The 23,107-nt window shown below is 34.8% G+C and overlaps 1 protein-coding gene across 1 annotated transcript in view; it reads right to left on the reverse strand.

Annotated features, from left to right (window-relative positions):
* Nucleotides 1-23,107, reverse strand: part of INTS2 (integrator complex subunit 2) — a 42,419-nt gene that overhangs the window by 3,878 nt on the left and 15,434 nt on the right. The window contains exons 10-20 of the mRNA XM_054574855.1: nt 22,030-22,101; nt 21,826-21,940; nt 19,562-19,630; nt 18,202-18,336; nt 16,890-17,066; nt 15,806-15,914; nt 12,385-12,489; nt 8,728-8,892; nt 7,202-7,403; nt 5,478-5,603; nt 2,037-2,235 (exon numbers count right to left, since the gene is read on the reverse strand). Coding sequence (XP_054430830.1) covers nt 2,037-2,235; nt 5,478-5,603; nt 7,202-7,403; nt 8,728-8,892; nt 12,385-12,489; nt 15,806-15,914; nt 16,890-17,066; nt 18,202-18,336; nt 19,562-19,630; nt 21,826-21,940; nt 22,030-22,101 — 1,474 coding nt within the window. The remainder of the gene's footprint in view (nt 1-2,036; nt 2,236-5,477; nt 5,604-7,201; nt 7,404-8,727; nt 8,893-12,384; nt 12,490-15,805; nt 15,915-16,889; nt 17,067-18,201; nt 18,337-19,561; nt 19,631-21,825; nt 21,941-22,029; nt 22,102-23,107) is intronic.

Genomic DNA, 23,107 nt, shown 5'->3' on the forward strand with positions numbered 1-23,107 from the left:
ACAGGCCCTAGGCAAAATACGACTTCTACCAAAATCTCCTTTCCTTCCTCCTAAATTCCTACTTCTCCCAGGATCCTATCCTGTAATGCCCTCTTTTTTTCAACTGACTACAAACTAATTAATTCCTCTAAAGATAGTGATTAATAATTTACACCTATAAGTTACTTCCCAAAGCTCTTTTTCCTTTAAATCTGAAAACGGGCTCTTCAAGGCCCTGGTTTTGCAAGGAAAGATTCCACCTTACCATCCACTCCACCTGTACAACTCAGTGTCTCTCAGTCTGCAAGCTGGGCTGTCATTTCATAGAATAGCAGTTTCTTAAGGGAGATTTACTTGACACCCCTACATGTAAAGAAGCGCTATAATCGCGCTCATCTAGCAGGAAGGAGCTTTAAAAAAATATGAACATATGACTTGCATCTCTGAAAAACAGGCATTGCCTGAAGAAAACAATTCCTTCATCTGATTAAGAACATGATTATAATGTAAGGTTAGGCTTACATTATAATCATTTATAAAGTAAAGTTAGTTTTATTTTATAATCATCATTTTGGTTTGAGGGGTTTCAGTTTTGAGTTGTTATTATTTTGTTTTGTTTATGTTTGTAGACTCTGGCCAGACTGCCCAGGCTTGAATCCCAGCTCTGCCACTTACTAGATGCATAGCCTTGAGCAAGCCACTCCTCTGTGGGTCTCATACTCCTTTAAAAGTGATGATAATACGCCATACTTTGCAGGTTGGTTGTAAAGATTAAGTGGGTTAATATAAATAAAGAACCTAGAATAGCACCCCTCATACAGTAAGCATTATATAAATGGTACCTATTATGATTCTCAATGCCTTATTTGAAATTCTGAAGGCCAGACTTATTTTAGAACTCAGAATTTTTTTTGAGAATGTTATTACAGTTTGTCCCAATTTTCCCCTATTGCTCTCCCCTGCCCTGCCCACTTCCCCTCCCACAGGCAATCCCCACCCTGTTGTCCATGTCCGTGGGTCATTTCAGAATTATTTTTACTGAAATATTATATAATACCTCCAGCAGAGACTAGGGTAGCACATTATAGTCACATATTAATATTTCTGCAGCAAAATATACCAATATTCACATTAAGTGGGATAAAGGCCATAAATAGGTTCACATCAATTCAGGTCAAGTTTTGTTACAAATGAGGTCATATCAGGTCAGGTTTTTCTGCCAACTGAATTACCAAAAAATTGCTTCAGAGGGCCCAACTCCTTCTGATCAAGGTCCCCTGCCCCTCAAAATGCTTCAGATTTCATAGCCTTTTGGATCTCCCTGTATCCAAATATAGGGATTACAGATAAGGGATTATGGACCGACATTATTACTCTAATTCCTCTTATTGCCACTGAAAAGATTTCGGAAAATGTATTTTAAACTAAGAAAATATTTCTACTTTGCAGACCTCAGATTTCTTAACATTTAATCATCTCACATCTTTATTTTTCAAAATGGCTACTTAAAGCTTCAGAAAATTCTACAGTTTTGGAAAACTTCTAAATATAAAATTGAATTGCTTATGTTGTCTTAGTATTTAACACTGCTTGACATTTTACTATATACAGGGGTGGGCAAAAGTAAGTTTGCAATTATTCATATGGAAAATAATATAATAATTAATGTATAATAACACAAGCATAAACTTTCATGTACTCACAACTATAAACCTACATTTCTCTAACACTGTATATATACTTCTTGTTCTGTTTGTCTCCATCATTTAATTTTTTTCCACAATTTGATTTTAAGGAAAAAAGTCTTGTATTTTGTTAAAATGTAAATCTTATTTAAATGACTATTAAACTAGTGTCATAAAGATTATTCCTGATTTTATTAATACAGTCCATGTGATATTTAGAAGTAAAGGTGACACCATTATAGCATGTTCCTTAACAAAAGGAATGTAAAATATATCACCTTTTGTACCTAGAGAGCGTAATATGCTTTCTCCTTAACCGACTATATTAACAGTAAAGCTCTTGCCCTTTTTGACTGAATTTTACTTTATTACCTGAGCAGCCAATAAAGCATTTTTCAATTCTTCTCTAGTAACTTCTGGGCCATCCGTTTGTCCAATTAAACCTAATGTATTATTCTGGGCAGGTCTATCCTGCTCCGCCGTTTCCTTCAGATGAGCACTGAGATAGGCTTTGGATGCAAGAAGATAACCATTCAACATGTGTAGAGTGATATCCATCAGTGGGGGGCATCTAAAAAAAGAAGAAAGAGAAAGAATATAAATTTATAAATGAGCCAGAACACAATCAATCAGTTTAACTTGAACAGTACCTGAAAAACCTAGGGAGAGTAGTAAAGTAACTCTTTCCCCGTAAAGTAACACTTTTCTCACTGAAATATTCATTCCTAAAATAAAACCTGAAATGCCACTTCTCTAGTATCACAGAGAGAACTAACACGTGTGCATAAACATGCATGATAGCTTTGTTAATAACTGAAACATTGTAAAAACATAAGCGTCCATCAGTATGTCAGTGGTTTTTATGAAATGTCCAAATTTTCTGTAATAAATGTATATGTATTTATAGTGGAAAAAATGTCAATGGTTAAATAAATTATGGCAATGTTCCCAAAACTGAAGATAAGAATCACCTGGAGTACTTATTTAAAAAAAAAAAAACAACTCCAAGCTCCACTCCAGACAGTCTGTATCGGTTTCTGAAGGACCGGCCTAGAAATCTATAGTAGATAGAATACTTTGCAACAGTTAAAACAGATGAGATAAAACTATGCACACTAATGTGGAAACCATGTTGAGAACATTTAAGTTTTTTTTTAAAGTTTTAACATTTCTTTCTTTCCTTCTTTCTTTCTTTCTTTATTTATTTAGAAGGGAAGAAAGGAAAGAAGAGAGGGAGAGAAACATCGATAGGTTGTCTCCCACACGCACCCCAAAATATGCCCTGACTGGGAACTGAACCAACAAACTTTCCGAACTGAACCAGCGATCTTTCACTTTGCTGGACAACGCCCAACCAACTGAGCCATACCAGTCAAGGCAAAAACATTAAGGTTTTAAAAAACAATAATAATAATCCCCAAATATACTACTACTACTACTATTTTTTAAAACCACCCAAAACAAAAAGTAAATATTTCTATTTATAAATTTGTAAATACAAAGAAAATAAAGCTACATACACACCATTTATGACAACAAAGTTTCCTCTGGAGATGGAACTGGGATTGGTCAAAAGAGGACAAAGAGAAATTTTGCTTTAGCAACGGCAGCATGGTAGATATGAGTAAGAACAAGACTGTTCACTGTAGATCTTTTTCTTGTTGTTAAAATTCTTGTTTATTCACTTATTAATGTGTACTATAAAAACTGTCATACACACATAAAAAAGGGACTATTGTCATGAACCTCCAAGAACTCATCCCCCAGCTGCAACGGTTGCCTACGGGCGGCCCGTCCTCTTCCATCTACGCCTCCATCCACTCCCACCGTCACCGCTGGGATAGTGCGAAGCAAATCCTAAACATATTTTTATATGTGGCTCTATTTTCATATTGTTTTATTTTTAAAAACACATGTGAATGATCACTTTGCAAAAAACATAAATTTTAAAAAATAAACAAAATTAAAAAGAAAAACAATAGAATAATAAAAGCAAAAACAGCTATATACATACACACACACAAAGAGCTAATATCCTTTATATGGAGCTCTCTTTAAAAAAAAGAAAAAAAGATAAGCAATCTAACAGAAAGGTAGGCTAAAATATAAAGAATACCAGTAGCCAATAAGTGTATTAAAATATTTAATCTAAAATATAAATTGAAATGGGAATCCATTTTTCACCTATAAAATTAGGAAATATATAAAATAGTGTGGGAAAGTGCAGATCAAACACAGGTATAGGAAATGTAAACTGGTTCAGCATCTCTGGATGACAAAAATAGGAATCAAAAGTCTTAAAAATGAGCATGTTACTTTTGCCCCAATAATTGCATTTTTTAAGTATCTATTCTAAGGAAACAGTACATAGAACAGTCACACAGCACTACTGATAACAAAATATAGAAATAAACAAAATAGAAGATTGGGCTAAGCATAGCATATCTACGTGGAATACCATGCAGCCAATTAATATAACAATATCTACTAAGACAAGAAAAGGTTCACAAGTTGTTAAAAAAAAAATCCAGGCTACAAAAACATTACATACACATGATGGCATAATTTGACAACTGGAGGCAATTCACGTGAAAGGTTACCTACTTAAGTGGATTTTTAACACTGCTAAATTGTTTTAGAAGTGTTATTTACTATTATTTTCCTTTTATTAGATACTTAATATCACTTATACTATTTATTCTTCTGATTCCTATTTCCTATGAGACCTTGATCTTGCCCGACCATATTTGGCTGATTTTGCACATCTTGTCACTTCAAGCATTTTATCCCGAGGTTTGAGGACAGATGAGTCTATTCTTAGAGTATATCCTACGTAGTCTCCTTTATTCCAGTCTTTGCCCTCTAAACCATCTAGTGCAAATCTGGCCTCCTTAAGTTACCACCTAAAAGACCTCTTCAGCCTAATAGTCAAGGGCCCTCCATAGTATGACCCCAATCTGACATTCTACTTCTAAAATCTATTCTCAAAAACTAACCCCTCCACCAAAGTCTTTTTCATTCTTACTTCTACACTTTTGCTTATATGCTTCTTTTGCCCAAAATACCTTCCTTGACCCCCGAACCACCGTAACTATAGTATCTGGTCGTCTAAATCCTATTTTTATCCTTTAACACACTACTCAGGTCCCACTTCCTCCACATCTTCTTGAACTTTTAACAGCATTCATTTACTCTAGCATTCCTCTACTTATGACCATATTTTTTAACTTTTCATTTATTTGTCTTACTTTCCCATGCAGGTGATAATCACTTTAAAGGCAAGCCCCTCGACTTATATATATTTGATATTATTTAGTATAGCAACTAGAAATTCAAATATTAATAATGTGAATTAATTAATTCTGCCCCTTGAGGTGAAGCCACTTCAATTAAGTTCAGTAATTGGCAAGAAATTACAGACAAATGTGGAATCAGTGAAGCTAACATCACAGCTGAGGATGCCAAAAAGATCACAGTTTTAATGCATGTAATGGTTCATAATAAATCAGTTTTTTTAAAGCCTTCTCAACAATGCTAGCAGACATGGTATTATTCTGTACCGGTCTTGCTCTGATAGAAAGAACAGACATTATTGTGCTTGCCAACACCAAGAATGACATTTCTTTAAGGCTAGGTTTTATTTTAAACTGAATATATAGTTCATGAATATGGATAACTTAAAAAAAACCTCACAGGTTATACTGCCAGTTATCTGCAAGAACATTAGATATAAGTTTAAACTGAATTTCTTCAATTTCTTTTACTCTCCGAAGTATAACTCTGTAATAAAAATGAAATTCAAATGACACGTACCTGTGTACCCTCTGATCACATCTTAGGACAATGAGAGGGTCTATCATCAGGTCATTCTGAGTATACTTTTGTTGTCGAACAAACTTTATGGAAGGTTGAAGTGCATTAACTGTCATTACCCACAGCCTGATGAGAAAAGAACCACATGTTCAAAAACAGCTATGTTATAATCAAAATCTGTCCAGTCCTTTCTATCTTAAAAAGATATATTCAGGAAAAAAAGTAGAAAACTGGTGTGAATTTACTTCAAAAAATTAAAAACTATAGAAATCTAACCTGTTATATCTCTAAAACAAATGAAGATAAAACATTAAACACGAAGTAGTTCCAAAATTCTTCACCACTGTAATGGAATAATCATGGCATATAAAATAAAAATTTTATTTAATTCTCAGTAATACCATACTTCTCATGACTGTATATAACTCACTGAGCCTCTCTGACCTGTTTCACTTATGAAACAGGAGTATAATAGTCCTAATAACATGCACACTGAATATTGCTTTAACCAAAAATTCTGAGATAACTGTGCTGGGAGAAATGGAGAAAGGGAAAGTGTGTATTGGTGGAAGAGGGCCTCACAGGAGGAAGCAGGTAAGAGTGCTAACTCTTCATCTTGTATAGTAGAAAGTTCAAAGATAATTTCTAAGTTTTGAAAGTTAGAAAATCATAGTAATTATAAGCATATTATAAGCATATTATTGTGATAGATGGGAAATATAAACGCCAGAATTAAAAAGATAAAAGCCGGCCCTGGATGGTGTAGCTCAGTGAATTGAGCACTGGACTGTGAACTCAAGGGTCACCAGTTCAATTCCCTGTCAGGGCACATGCCGGGGTCGCAGGCCAGATCCCCAGATGCATCTCTCATATGTCAATGTTTCTCTCCCTCTTTCTCCCTCCCTTCCCAAATCTCTAGAAATAAATAAAATCTTTAAAAAAAAGATAAAAGCTGAAAATAGTTCTTTCTAAGGAATATTCTAAAATAGGAAGGTGTGGGCAGATCTTATATACTATTTAACTTGTTAAGTTATGTGCATTTATTAATTTTATGTTAATTTACTTATAATTAATATTAAAAATTTAGGTACTTATAATTTAAAACTTTAATTTTCAAAAATATAAATATTCCCAGACCTACTGAATCAAAAACCTCAGGTTAAATCAGCCCAGTACTGTTTTTAGAGCTAACCAAGTATCTCTGACACACTCTGTGGACCAGCAGAGAATCACTTGACTAAAGACAAAATAATTAATCCAATGTTCTCTAAACTTTACTGCACACTGATATCACTTAGGGAATCTTAAAAAAATACCAATGTTTATCTCCACCCACAGACATTCTCGTTTAATCGTTGTTTCATCGGCCTGGGTTACAACTCAGGGATCAGGAATTTTAAAGGCTCTCTAGGTAATTTTAATACTCAGCAAAATGCGGAGCCACTGCAACAGTGATCACAAAGCTGACCTAGTCGCAATTAGCCACAAGTCACTATACAAGAGGGCTCACTTTTAAAGAACTTTCTCACGTTGAAAATACTTTAAGGTTTCTCTTAGTTTAAGATAAGTTTATCCTTTTCATTAAAGTTATAACAACTCTAATGGTTTACAGAAAAGGTTTATATTCTTTAGAACTTTTTACTCAATTTTTTAACATTTGAGTTTAGGTTACTGTATGTAATCACTGCTATATACTTATCTATGTAACAATACACTAAAATTACCTTCTAGGCATCACAGTATTAAGAACCATCCATAGTTTATTGACTGTTTGAAGAATTCGCCGCGGAACCCCTGAATTCAACAGCTGGTTCATATTGGATGTTAATACTTCTGCATATGGTATAAGTTCACTGGCAGAAAGTAGAGTCAAGTGTTCTAGAATCTGCATCACTTGCGTGTGACTTACTGGGACAGCTGAAAATGCTAAAAGGAAAACTTAGCAGTCATAACCTAAATTCTATACAGCTTACCAAGGACAAAGTAATATTGCTCTATCACAGCAGGTTTCAACCATTTTCATCTCGTGGCACACATACATTAATTAATAAAATTCTGTGGCACACCAAAAAATATGTTTTTTGCTGACCCAAAAAAATAGGTATAATTTTGATTCATTCACACCAGACAGCTATTGTTGTGTTGACTATTGTTATTTTTTTTATTTGACAATCTAAGAACAAAGATGTCAGTGCCCCTGACTAAACAGTCAGGTATTGCATGTTTTAAACCTTCCTGTGGCACACTGGTTGAAAACTGCTGCTCTCCCAGACCGTAGGCCAAGCAAATCAAGAAAACAATGTTGCCCAAAAAGTAAAACTTTCAATCCTAACCATAGTTTTGGCTATACTTAAAATAAAGTCCTCAAGAAAAAAATCATGTAGGCCGTAGTTATTTCATAAAGAACAAAAAATAACCTCATGTTTTAAATTCATGTTAGTGACAAAAAAAATGTCATTTCCTTGGTGATTCAGACTGATTTTAAAAATTGACTGAAACATGAAAATATACCGTAGTATTATTCTTGGTAGAGCACTCATTTGAAGGATTCAAACTTCTTGATGCCTTCTTCTGGGTGGCCCCCTTTATAAGTTGTAAGCACCCAGCAGATTGCTATTAGTAAACAGTATTTAGAACTGTGCTCTTCAATACCACAGTTACTGATCACACCTGGCTATTGAGCATTTGAAATGTGGGTGGTCCAAAACGTGATGTGTACTAAATATAAAATACATACCAGATTGCAAAGACTTAGTGTGGAAAAAACAGAAAAATATCTCACTAGTAGTTTGTTACATTGATTACATGATGAAATGGTAATATATTAAATATACTGCATTAAATAAAATACTAAAATTAATTTTGCCTGTTTTTAACTTTTTAATGTGGCCATAGAAAGTTTAAAATTGTAAGTGTGGCTCCCATCATATTTCTGTTTGGTAGTGCTGAGCTAGAACACCATATGTTCAAAGCAGTACAACTGCTCTATTCCAGAGCACTCATTTCTGACCAGTTTAGGACCTTCCTAAAACCACATGACCTGTTTAGTGATACAACTTAGGACCCACAAGGAAACAGAAGCATGTCTGAATGAAATGATTAAAACTCAAACACAAAGAGAATTACTTAAAATACATTCACCAAAACACTGTTATACCCCCAGGCAAATTCTGCATGATTTTAAGATTTTAATGAGCCTAACATTTCTTTATACTACTAAAGGGGTAAAACGATTATCAATTTACTATACCTTCTTGGAGCTGTTCAGGAGAGTGGTTTTTGGCATTGTTAGTCAGGAGCATTCGCCTTAACAGAGCATCAGTCCCTGTGATTTCTTCTTCACAGATCCAGTCGTCCACAATGCATAAGTGTGGGTAATTAGTTGCAAGGAGACGTAGTAAAGCCGAATGCAACCCTTGAAAATGTATAGAGAGTCAATTGGATTCTTCATTCTTAAACACCAAAATCTTCTCTCTCCTCTTTCCCTTTCATTTTCAGCAAGCCAAAGGAATTTGCACTTCTTGCGTGTGCATACTAGAGCCTGAGAACTCCTGTCCGGTAGTTCAGCTAGGGAATCTGCTTAAGTAAAGATAAGCAAGTGGATCTGATACATGGGACATTGGAAACTACTTCTTCTACCAAAAGTTCTCAAGCTTTCTTCCACCCTATCTCAAAATAAAAGTCTTACACCAGTTAAAATTGTTTGACATAGAAGTAGTTTAAGAGTTGAGGGGAAAGAAAAAGAAAAGAATACCCATTTGGGGGAGATCGCATATGGTTTGAAAAGGCCTTACTCAGAAATTCTCATAGGCTTCTATTGAAGAATATGTCTTTTCCTCTAACCCAGCTGAGAATCACTGCTATAGAAGGGTAAAATTAAAGTTGCCCACTTTTGAATACCTCAAAGGTCTCAGGCACTTTATGTACCTTTTCTCATTTCACCCTAACATGCCTACAAGGTAAGCCATATTGTCTCCATTCTACTGCAAGGGAACAGGCTGTAAACATTTATTAAGGTTCCCAAAGTCACACAGCTCAGTACAAGGTCTGTCTGGAAAAAGTCTAGCCATTATTAAAATATTGAGAATGGTTTGCACCACATCATGTAACCTGGCAGCCAAGAAGAGTGGACTGGAATGCACATGCATAAACAATGACGACTTAACTGTACTTGTCTGTAGGAGCAGTAGATGCCATTGAATAAGCATGTGTATTGTGTGGCCATCACATTCAAAATGACTAAGCAAGTAGAACAATGAATCTGCATCAAATTTTACGTTAAGCTTGGACATTCCTCCGCAGAAACTATTCGGATGCTTCAGAAGGCTTTTGGGGATGATGCAATGAGTGTAGTGCAAATAAAAGCGTGGCACAAACGCTTCAAAGATGGTCAAGAATCTGTTGAAAGTGATCCATGTTCTAGGAAGCCTGCAAAAAGCTGAACACCTGAGAATGTTGAACGTGTATGGGCTGCAATCAACAAAGATGGGCAACCAACAGTGTGAGAACTAGAGGCTGATCTGGGGATTTTAAATACTACTGTGCCTGAGATTTTGATGCAGGATCTTGGCCTGAAATGGTCATGGGAAAATTCATTCCAGGCTTCTGCTACCAGAGCAGAAGGACATTGTACTGCTGTTGCTAATGACTTGATTCAAACCGCCACCAATGAACCAGATTTCCTCAAGAAGGTCATAACCAGAGATGAACTGTGGGTTTACAGCTATAATCGGAAATGAAAGCCCAGTCATGCCAAAAGAAGTCGCCTTGTTCTCCATGCCTGAAGAAGGCGCAGGAAAGCCACAGCTAAGAGCAAGACCATGTTAACAGTGTTTTTTATGGGTAAGGTATTGTCCGTCACAAGTACACCCCTCCAGGCCAAATGATTAATAAGGAGTACCACCTCGACGTTCTTCATTGGTTGAGAGAACCAATACAATGAAAATGGCCACAGCTATGGGCAACCAGTGATGGGCAGCATTATCACAACATGCCCCTCTCATGCATCCTGTCTTGTGCGGTTTTTTGTCAATACATCAAATCACCCATGTGACTCAGCCCCGCTACAGCCCAGATTTGGTGCCCTGCAACTTCTGACTTTTCTCAAAACTAAAATCACCTCTGAGAGGGAAGAGATTTCAGACCTTCAATGCAATTCAGGAAAATACAACAGGGCAGCTAATGGCAATTCCAACAAAGGATTTTGAACAGATGCCGGGAGAACTGGGTGAGGTCCCAAGGTGCCTACTTTGAAGAGGACTGAGGTGTCATTGTCCTACGTACAGGGTTTCTTGTATCTTGTACCTTTCTCAGTAAATGTCTCTATTTTGCACAGTACATGGCTGGATACTTTCTGGACAGACCATGTATGTTGGCCAGCTGAAGCAATACTGATGGCACCCACAAGAGGGTGCATTTTGCCTTTCTTCAAGAAGAGTTAAGGACAAATTAAGGGTTTACAGAGGGAGGGCAAGCAGGGGACCAAGCAGAAAAGGGGAAGGGGATTAAGAAGTACAAACTTCCAGTTATAATTCACAAAGGTGTAATTAATGTACAGCACAGTGAATAGAGTCAATAGCGATTAACTATGCATAGGGATAGATGGTTACTAGACATACTGTGGTGATGAGTTTCTAAGGTGTATAAATGTTGAACCACTATGATGTACACCTTAACTAATAATTAAAAATAAAAGTTTTTAAAAAGTAAAATGAAGTCTATTTTTTTTACAAAGGGTTAAAGAAACTCAAAAAGAATGGGAAACCTTCCTTTTATTAAATCAAAACTGTGTTTCTCATCTTTTGCTTATAGCATAGCATGGCTATTCATGTCTATTATTGAGTAATATCAATAATGAGAAAATAAATAATGATACTGTAAAAATTTCTATTTAGATAGAGGAAGTACCACTATGCCTGGCATATAAACACCTAATAAATATTGTTGTTAGTAAACTATTATTATTATCATCATCACCATCATCAAAGTCATAAGAGTAGTAATAATAGTAGTAGTAGTAATAAAAATACTTTAGATCCAATCATCCCCTTATTATACAACTTAAATCAACTCCTATTACCAATGCTTAGTCCCAATAGGGATAGCATCTGCTTCCTCTCATAGAAACTGCTTAAAATTAATGTTTCTGTTTGAAAAGACACTGTAACAATCAAAAGAGGCACTATTTTAAAATGTAAACATCTAAATGCACAATATATGCAAAGTTAAGACTATCCCAAAACAGTGACAAAAGTAACTGCCTACAACAGTGTGAATTAATCTACATTTCATAATCTCTTCAAGAAAACATGTTAGTTGCCAAATGCTGCCAAATGTAACATCATTTCTTTGAAAATAAATTAAGCAAAGATATAAATGCAGACATCTGGCTAAAGGTGGCCAAAGAAGGATCATGTTCTGCCCTGAAACCAACAATAACAAAGAAAAAAAGAGGAAGTTCCAGCTTCAAAGAGACAAACAAAAAACCCCAAACTCAAACATCATAAACAGAAATAAGAAAAACAATAAATTTCAAAAAATATTACCTCATTTCTATTTGACAGTTTTATAGTAAAAATATTATAGTAATTCCATGCTTTGGAATATTATGAAGCAGGTAAAAACAATAAGGTAGATCTACATGTTCTGACATGAAAAGATTTCCAAGACTCCAAAAGGAAAAAGCAAATCTCAGAAGAGATAAGGTAAAATACCATTTATAGTATAAAACAGCTACGATTTGGGTGGGGGGTGGGTCAGGAAGTAAGATAGTGAGGGATATTAACAGGAATTTCACTCTAGAATATTTTGAATTTTTAGCACTGAACAACCTATTAAATATTACAATATAACTGAAGAAATTCTTTAACAGTGGATGTTGGAAGTAAGAAGCAAGTAAAACAAATACCTCCCAACTCCTGCTGCAGCCCTTGAGCTTGTCGAATAAGGAATTTGATGGGAATCTGGTCCATTAAAGAAGATGAATATGATTTTGGCTTTCTTTGCATGGCAGCTGTCAAAGATAAAAAGCAAAAGAAAAATAAAGTGTCAGAAACAAGATAAATCTTCACCTTCAATCCAAACAGGAATACAATATCAATTACTTTTAATTCACTTAATCTGAGAATATCGTTCATAAAAGATGAAGAATCACTGCCAAAGTAGTGGATATACAGGAAGAACAGGAAGAAAGTAGTGGATATAAGGGCAACATCCGGAAAATGCCCAGAAATTGAAACTAGAGGGAGGAAAATCATAATGGGTGAGAGAAATCAACTGCAGAAATGGCCTACACTAAAAAAGAAAAGAAAAGAAAAGAAAACCTGGTAAGTCAAGATTCCCAAATCTAATTAAGAGAACCAAATACAGTCATGACCACATGGCTTAAAGCTTTATGATCCAGTAGCCTTAATATAATCATTATACTGATGCTTCTTTTAATCTTCATCATATTTTTTCCATTACCATTTAGTCCCCTTATACTCCCCTCCCCCTGCAATCACCACACTGTTGTCCATGCCCATGAGTCCTTTTTCCTTTTTGCTCAATCCCTCCACCCTCTCACCTCCCCCTGCTTTTTAAAGGAAGTTGGGCAAATAAATTTGGCTTAGTTTTCTCACAACTTCTACCTTCAGCGAGCTAACAATTCCATCCATTTTTTTTGTTTGTTTTTTTTTAAAACATGTCCATCTTGCCCTAGCTGGTGTGGCTCAGTGGACTGAGTGTTGGCCTGCGAACCAAAGGGTCGCGGGTTCGATTTCTGGTCGGGGCACATGCCTGCGTTGCGGGCCGGTCCCCGGTTGTGGGCAGGCAAGAAGCAACCACACATTGATGTTTCTCTCCCTCTCTTCCTCCCTCCCTCCCTCCTCTCTGGAGATAAATAAATAAAATCTTAAAAAGAATTTAAAAAAAAAAAAAAAAAAAAACATGTCCATCTTAATTTCTATTCTGCTGGTGCTGGACTAATGCAGTGCCTACACACCACTTGTTTAAACATCTATTATGGCCCCATTTCCGTGACTCCTATTTCTCTTCTCTTTAATTCATCCTTCACACATAGATTTGGCCGCATCACGTGTACCCTCTAAGACCTCTGGCGGATTCCCACGTCCCAGAGGAAAGGTCCTATTCCGCGCTATTCTCTGCTCAGCTCTGCCATGCTCTCTGTGTGCCCAGCACCCTCAACTCATTCCAAGGCAGTTTGCTTATGCACTGCAGCACCACACGAGCAGCTCAGCCAGGATGGTTATAGTTTGAAAAAGCATATCCAATATACATATTATTTGTCAAATACAAACCACAAAATGTAAAGCTCAACAAATTTTTTTTGAAGACAGTAAGTATAGTAAAGTGGAAGAATAAAGGTTAAGAATCCTTGTCTACACAGACCATATACCTCTTAATTAGATATAACCCCACTTGTAAATTAACAAATTAATAACCTAGTTTTCCACAGCAATCTCTTATGAACTCATTAAGAATGTGTTTCAGAAGGCTACTAAAACAATAGAGGTTCCAGGGACAGTGAAATCCTAGACCCGACACTTACTCCTTAAAGAAGGTACTTAACTTCCCTGTGTCTCAGTGTTCTCGCCTATAAAGATAACAATGGTACCTATCTCAAAACTCTAAGAGTTTGCATGAGTTAATAAGTGGAAAGTGTCAAGTACTCTCTGGCACACAGCAAGCACTCAAATTTTAACTAGCGTTATTAAGATCTAGAGTCTCCAGTATCTGCTTAGGGTAAAGTATCAGTATTTAAGTTTCTAAGTCCTGGCTGGGTAGTTCAGTGACTTAGAGTATTGTCCCAATACACCATGTTTAGGTCCAATTCCCAGTCAGGGGACACGCAAGCATCAACCAATGAACGCATAAATAAGTGGAACAACAGATCATCATCTCTCTCTCTCTCAAATGAATAAAATTTTTAAAAATATATTTAAGTTCCTAGACCTATGAAGTTGAAGACAAAATCCTGGTATTTTAATGATCCCATCAAAGAACTAGCAGCCCATGAAGCCCAGCCTAAAGCAATTATTTCTCTTTAACATCTCTGTAAAAATACATTATTCTTTTTTCTTTTTTTAGAGAAAAAGAGAGAAACATCTGTTTGTTGTTTCACTTGTTTATGCTTTCATTGGTTGCTTCCTGTATTTGCTCTGACCAGAGATCGAACTCAAAACCTTGGCATATTAGCACAACATTCCAATCAACTGAACCACCCAGCCAGGGCTTCTCTGTATTTTTGTGTTAAAAAAAAAGAAAGGTTTTTGCTAGGAATTAGGTTAAATAAAAACTAAGGGAGTATCCTGGTCCCCTGCTACAGTATTAATGGTCTGAGTTCTCCCCCAGAACACCTCCTTGTAACTCATACCTCTATTATCTAGTTATTAAATCACAAGTGTCAAATGCCTTAACAGATTTTGTTGTACGTGGATAAAAGTGAGAGACTATTATCTAATGTTTACTATTAGCCCACCTTGTCCCTAATACACCAAAGACTATAATTACAGTTATGGGATGTCAATAGTATATCCTTTCTTTCCTAACAATTATAGTCAGGAAAGAAAGAACTGAGAAATTCACAGCCTACTTGAAACACAATACTTCAGATAAAGAAATGAAACTGATTTGCCAAACACTGAAAAGTAACCTTCACTTATAGCTTGCAAAAAGTAAACCCCTCAGCTGTGCCAAAATAACCACCCGTACAAGAATTTTCCCTGCATTATATACTCACTGCTTATGGTTTTTAATGACACTCTTTTTGTTTCAGGTATGGTCTACATACATTTAGCAAGCCTAAAATACAGGTGAATTTTCTTTTTCAAATATAGGAAAACATGACTTTATACTGATATCTTCTATGCTAAATTTGACCTTCTGATATTATATGAAGTAGCTAAGTTTGAAAGCCCTGTTTAGTGATAATTTCAATAGCAAAGGGAAAGTCTTCTATTGTTTTTTCTGATGTTTTTTATTAGATTGTCATTCTTCACACTAATAGAAGCTACAGCAAAAATTGAAATCAAGAAATCTCTTAATTTATACTTAGTTAATAAGGTCACTAAAATTGTTAAAATACCAGCTATTTGGTTACCTATTAGCTTGCTATAAGGAGGACTGAGCCTAATGGGATGACTATGAGACCACATAGAGATGTATTCATGCATCGAAGTATACAGTGCCTGTACTGCAAAGTCTGTATAGAATGACACTGAAGGTTAGAATATTTGACCTCACTTTTTCATGTCACAGCCTGGAAGGTAACAAAATATAAACAAATAACATGAACTATCACTAGGAACTCTCCCTCATGTGCAACTTACCTAAAGTCTTCGTGTTTGCTAGCAGAGCTTCCTCATAAGACAGTACATAGTAAAGTACCAAAAGCTGTGCTGTGATACTGAAGCGCTGATTAAGGCGGATGTTGTCACTCTGGAAGTCACAGAAATGCTTCAAAATAATGTTAAATTTCATGGGTGCTGTTTTGATAGCAAAACACTCAAAATAGACTATTTAGTTTTCCTGCTCCCAAGCTCAGGTAAAACGGGAGAAACATTGCTGTGGCATTACTTAAAGAGACAACTTGAAGATTAAATTAAATTTTAGATGGTGTGGGAAATGAAAAGCTATATGCTTTAACAGTCTCTAAAACAGAAAGAAAAAAGTCTTCATCTGTTACTCAACAGAAATCCCATCAGGCTGCCTTGGAAAAAGGCTTACAGGATTCTCAAGTATTATCTGAAATTACACATTATAATATATTTGTAAAACAAGTGACTATTTTTTCTTCTAAAAAAAATGGAGAGCCCCAGCTGGTGTGGCTCATTGGATTGGGCACCAGCCTGTGAACCAAAAGGTCTCCGGTTCAATTCCCAGTCAGGGCACATGCCTGGGTGGCAGGCCAGGTCCCCAGTAGGGGGCACGTGAGAAACAATCACACACTGATGTTTCTCTCCCCCTCTTTCTCCCTCCCTTCCCCTCTCTCTAAAAATTAAATAAATAAAATCTAAATCTTACCATTTAAAAAAAATGGAAAAAAAAATTTTCTTCAAATTCTCCGTAAATGAATCTAGGTATATCTAAGACTCACAGGAAGCTAAACAAACCTATGTTGAATGCATCTGAATATCACATAGTCCTTTGAGAAACACACAATCTCCAGGGTACTCTTCAGACTTTAAAGTGAAGCTTTTAAAAGAATTCCTCAAAAAAATACCTCTTCGACAAACTATTTGGAATACTATTCTTTAAATTTTTATGAGCAATCTAAAGAAATTTAATCCCATTTTAAATTCAGAACGACTTATAAATCCTCTAATAATCAGTGCAAAAAATATGGAATAAGTCAAAAAAATAAACTAAAAGAAAAGTAAGCTAATTAATGTTAAAAATAAATCAGTATTTTACCCCAATGACTCCTTGGAAAATATTGAGTATCTCCTGTTCCGTGACTGGCTGATTTGTGGCTTCCGGATTAGATTTGGACGCAGGAGTAAGTATAGAATTTATGTACACATCAATCAGAGGAAGTAATTGAGGGTGGAGTGGAGTGGAGGTTTCACATAGCTGTCTATAAATCCAGTCCTAACAAAAGAAGGTTATAGGCACTAAAGCAATACGGCAATAAGAAAAAGCAAGTGAAATTTTAAAAGCACATACAATTTTATATGATTATCAATCAGTGAAACTGTTAACTTCTAATGGAAATATAGTCTCCAATTTCACACTGTCTTTGATTTAACAATATGAATTACTCTTATATCCTAATTGAAAATATTGTCCATTGGAAGATAAATCTAAAACGATGTTGGGTTTTGAATTTGAACTATGTGTTTTTAATCTATTAGTTTTTAAGTAATGGGGAAAATTTTAAGTCCCTGGTGTACTTAGAGCACCATATGTGTTGGTGTAGAAGACCCCACAGCTGAGAGAAATTTAGGAAAAATAGTTCTTCACAGCAAACCCTCAGATAGATTAAGAAAGTGGCTTCGAGAACCACTTATGGGAGACTATCACTTAATTAGTTATACAGACTGAGGACATGCAGAAATGCTGGGTGTGCATTTGGACTCTTAATTCGTTTCTATTTAACTTGCTAAAAGTATAAAGTAAAAGACACCATGTAGCTAGAAAATAACTTCACTAAATGATAAAAACAAGGAAAATTAAAAGTGATACATCAATGCATACATTGTTCATTGTCCTTTATAAATAAAAGAGCCTCTAGAAAAGAGGCTCTTCAAACAGATTTCTTTACCTCCTGGGGTTCAACGTTTCCTTTAGAGGACCTTTTAACTGTTTGATAAAGACAACTATAACAAACTGAAACCATATCAAAATATGTACAAGTTAGGTATTAGATGTCCTTGTGCCAAAGGCACAGACACTTGTTACGGAAGACTAGCAACTTTCTCAGTTTGGTAAACAAAACCAAACTATGGAAAGTGGCAATTTCTTACTAAGGCTTAATGAAATAGTCATACACTATTATTGAGACTATAAATTGAATTAATGACACTATACATTTGTTAAAAAACTAAGTTAAATTATTTTAAAAATCTAAAATTAAGTTCCTAATTACTATAAGTATACAAATGACTAATAACTAGACACATTTCATACACAAAACCCACAGTAAAGGCCTACAAATTGAACTAGAACTGGGGGAAAAAAAACATTAACTTAGGTCATAGCTGGGAATACAAATGTAAGGTCATACTTTTATTGATACTTTGTGCTTCGTAAAAGAACGACTCCTGAGAAGCTGATAAATACAATGAATAGGCAAAAATCCAGTAATGTTGGCACTCAGGTTGCTGGTGACAGGGACCCGAACTGCATGAGCTGTGACAACCTAAAACGGAAAAACAGTATAAACACATATGACAGAACTGAAAACAAAATTATCCTGAAAGAGGGAGGATTAGCAGGTTGACTGTTCATACTTAATACAAGTGTGGGCCCTAGGAATGAACAACAGAAACCAATTATTACATGTTTAATTGTTTTTGATTGACAAGGTAGCATACACTTAGGGATTTGTAAAATTCTCTAATTTTATCACTTGTTTTTAAATGCAGATATGTTAATGGTGGTGAAGTAAGTTAAAAAATATATATAAAATTTGGAATCACATAATCTGTGCTCCATGACATTACTTTAATTAAGTCATTTTATTTTCCGAGTCTAGTTTCATATCTACAGTATGAGACAATACATACTTGCCTCAAAAGGATTTTGTGAGGTGGAAAAACTTTTTTGAAAACATGTGAATTATAAAGCATAACATAAATATAAACTGGAGTTTCTACTGTTATTCTCATTGTGTCATTCCCAGACCTCTCTTTCAAACACCCTCCCTAGAGTTGTCTTCCGTTAGTTCAAATTAAACACATGAAGTTCTCCTAAGTCCTGTGTGTGACTGTTATGTGCATGTGCGCTGAGCAGAAAAGGGAGCCTTTGGTAAGCAGATGAGAAATTACCCTAAAAGAAGTAAAGATTATGGATCCATGAGTACTTTCAAATATTTCATTTTTTAAGACGTATGTTTTTGTATTCTGAGATTTAACTTGACAAATGAATCTGGTAATTAATGTTAAAATTTTACAACAGTCTTGTTCACTGAAAAAATAAAATATCCTTGGGAATAACCATGGCAAAAAAGTGCTGAGGCCAAATAAGAACATGTAAATACAAGAATAAGGAATTCAGACTCTAGTTTATAATCTAGTTAGAAGTGAATATTACAGCCTAACGGTTTAAGTAGGTCTCTATTTTATTTTTCATCTGACAAATCCAAATGATTACCCCATGTGAGATCCCTACCATCAACACCTAAGACTATACTCTTAAGTATCTACTCAAACCTCCAAAATATGTAAATTCAAAACCTGCTTTTATATGTATTAATTAGCTTTAAAAGTAAATTTTAAATGGGATTATTCTTTAAAGATATTTCAAAGATTAAATGAATCATCATTGGAAACTCAAAAAGAATAGAAAAATACCTTATTATTCTCTTAAACTGAGATATACAAGTTTCCCTCAAAGAATGTTATAAAATGAAGTTAAAGAAGTACCTGTTCAGTAAAAATTTCCTGTGTGAAGATAGTCTTCATCCTGCTCAAAGAGCTTGGCTTAATTACAATCTAAAACAACCAAAAAAATTCCAACAGCATATAAAAATATATGAAGCACAATTTCCTCTGGTACATTTATTATCTAAAGTGACTATGAAATGTAACATTAATGTTCAAATACCCTATTTCAGAAGTGGCTTCTCAGACACAACGTTGAAGTGTGTTTTTCCTCAGAAAATGAACCATCATATAAAAGTACTTAGTAAATACTATTATTGACATTTCAAGTCAGTGGAAAGAAGTGGATTATTCAATAGAGAGGTGGGACAACTACCTTTATGGGGAATATATATATAGTAAGTCCTCACTTAAAATTGTTGATAGGTTCTACAATTTTAAGAAAATGAAATAGAGGAATGGGAAAAAGTAGGTTTACAAAGAAGACAAATAATATAATAATTAATAATAAAAGAATAAACATGTTTCATGTACTCACAACTGTAAACCTACTTTTGCCTTCTCCTGTAAAATGAAACCAATTTTACCAGAGGCTACTTAATAATAGCGAGAATCAGGTTCTTAAAGCATCTTTTCAATGGCATAACAAAATGACACTGAATAGTATGACGTTATGGGACCTGCTGTATATCTGCACGACATCATAACCAAAATAAACTCTGAAAGTATTAAAGTTTTAAATATAAAACTTGAAGCCACAAAAGCACCAGAAGGAAACAGAGGTGACCATTTCTATAAACCTGAGGAAGGAAAAACGTTTCTAAGCATAACAGCAAAGTAAGAACTACAAAAGAAATAATATACTACGCACACAAAAATAATAATTTCCACATGGCAAAAACAACTGGGGGAAAAAAATCAATTGCAACATAATGTACTTTTCCACTTTTAAAGACACTAAGGATTATAAAATACATCACTGATTTAATAGTAGCTTTTCAAGAAAAAAGGGGGGAAACATTACCACTTAAACATTGCACAACAACTAGAAAATGAATCATCCCAATTCAACATTGGGTAAAATATGTCTTGAAATCAATGAAATATGATATATAAGGCATAATACCACATCATTTATATATCAAGAACCCTTTTGAATCAGTGAAATAAAAATCAAATTATGCAAATACCTAAAGAAAAATCGGGACATCGATATGTTTTTCACAAAACAACGAACCCTGACTGGCGTGGCTCAGTGGATTGAGCATCGGCCTACGAACCAAAAGTCACTGGTTCAATTCCAGGTCAGGGCACGTGCCTGGGTTGCAGGCCAGGTCCCCAGTTGGGAGCGTGCAAGAAGCAACCATTCGATGTTCCTCTCCCTTTTTCTCCCTCCCTCTCCTCTCTCTAAAAATAAATAAATAAAATATTAAAAAGAAAAAAAAAACAAGACAAAATTAACCAGCCAAAGCACATAAATTTTTTAAATTACAAAAAAAAACACTGTAAACTACAAAAACAATAACAATAATAAAAACCAAGTTTTCAAACCAAGTAATCAAAGAAATGCAAAAGAAGTGAGATCATTTTTTGTCAACCTAATTTTGGTAATGCCAGTGATGGCAAGAGTAGAAGAAAACAGTCACTCTCACTCACTAATGAAATCAGTTAAACTGCTATTATCTTTCTGGAAGATAATGTAGCAATACTCATTAAATCTTAACATCATCATACCCTTCTACTCAGTAGCTGCCTCCTAGAAATTTATCCTATGCAAATAATACAAAAATCATTTGAAGATATGTGTGTATATTTACATAAATAAGGTTTTTAAGCTAAGGATTTTTTCCAAAATTAGAAAATCGACACGGCAAATAAGAAAGGATCCATTAAGAAAGACATGATTGGTCCATATAATGGACTACTATAAAATCATCAATAATATTGTATTCGAATATTTGATATGAGGAAGTGCTCATTATATGTTGCTAAGTTCTTTAAAATTGTAAAACATGTATGTCAATTTAAAGAAACAACAGATACCAGAATGTTGACAATAGTATATTTGATACCTCTGAACAATGGAATTATATTTTTCCCTTCTCTTCTTTGTTTTCTGAGCTTTCTACACTGAACATCTATTATTTTAGTACATAAATGTTTTCACAATTTAATTTTTCAAAGAGTTCCTGTTAAATTTCATACTATTATGCTAAAATTACTTCAAAATGAAATTCTATTTACTTTACAAGAAAATGCCCAGCTTAGCAACACCTTCTTTAGAAAGACAATAAAAGAGAATTTACCTTCATCCCCAAAGTGGAACAGACCAAGTCAATGATAGCACTAAGTTGGTTGCTATGAAAGTACATAGCAACCAATAATAACATCTCCCCAAAAGAAGCAGAGACACCTGAGGTACTGTTGAAACAGAAAAGAAAGTATGAATTTCCAAACAGAGGATAAGAAACACTTACTCAAACTAATTGAAACAAATGAAGGCACCTTACCTCTCAAAGTAAGCCTCTTCTTTTATCATCCAACTTAGCCACACTACCATTAGCTGTTCCTGTTCAGGTGTGCTGCATAAAACATATCAGACGGTCACTGGTTTAACTTAGATATACTAGCATAAGAATAAGAAAGCATTCCAAAATTATTTTAGGTAGAAATCATTTCTTCCTTCCCTATTTTGAAATATCAGTTCAGATTAACTGCATGTGGAACTGGCCACCGCCACTGAGATAGGAAGTAGCACTAGAGATGAAGAACGAGGGCCTGTGCTTTTCTTCAACCATGTGCCCTGAACAGTCGAAAATCTCTCAAAAGACTTAGTTATTACACTGGCAAGCTTGAGAGAGTAAATATCTCACATTCCTTGAAAAAGCAAAGGTCCTTTGAGATTAAAATGTTTAAAGAACCATAGGAACAGCTGATACTTACTGCATATAGGGAAAAAAAAAACAACCTAGTGTTAAAACTTCATCATCAAAAAGTCACAAACTGAGTACTAGGACAGTAACAAGTTAGTCCACCTTTTGCATGGAAAATGAAATTTAACTTGTACAAACACTTTGAGAATTTGAAATTGTAGAAAAATAAGTAATCAGTATTCAAAAAGAGAAAAAAGAAAAAGAAAAAAGAGACAGCCACTGCTCATCAGGTATGTAAAATGGTTATAGACATACCAACAATGACTTTTAAAGGAAATTCCTATATTTAGATTGAAAGGCACAAGTTAACTTTGAATTGTGAAAATAATTTTCATTGATCTCCTACTTCATTGCAGCATAGTGGGAAAAATAAAAAGAAACTGAAAAGTCTGCTACCCCAAGCTAAGAAAATTAAAAAGGTCATTCTCAATCATACCTAAATCATTTCACTAATGAAAGACAGCGTTGTGTAGTAGAAAGATTACACCCATTAGAGCCTGCAAAACAGACCTCAGCAGTAATCCCATCTATGCTAATTACTGGTGAAATGATCCTGAAAAACAAATTTAAATAATCTTTCTGAACTGTAGCTCTCCTCCCTATAAAATACAGATTAAAAATATCCACCTCATAGAAATAATGAGAATTAGATATA

Source organism: Pteronotus mesoamericanus, unplaced genomic scaffold (genome assembly GCF_021234165.1).
Source record: "Pteronotus mesoamericanus isolate MK-2021 breed Mesoamerican mustached bat unplaced genomic scaffold, CSHL_Meso_final contig_269, whole genome shotgun sequence".
NCBI classification, from domain to species: domain Eukaryota; kingdom Metazoa; phylum Chordata; class Mammalia; order Chiroptera; family Mormoopidae; genus Pteronotus; species Pteronotus mesoamericanus.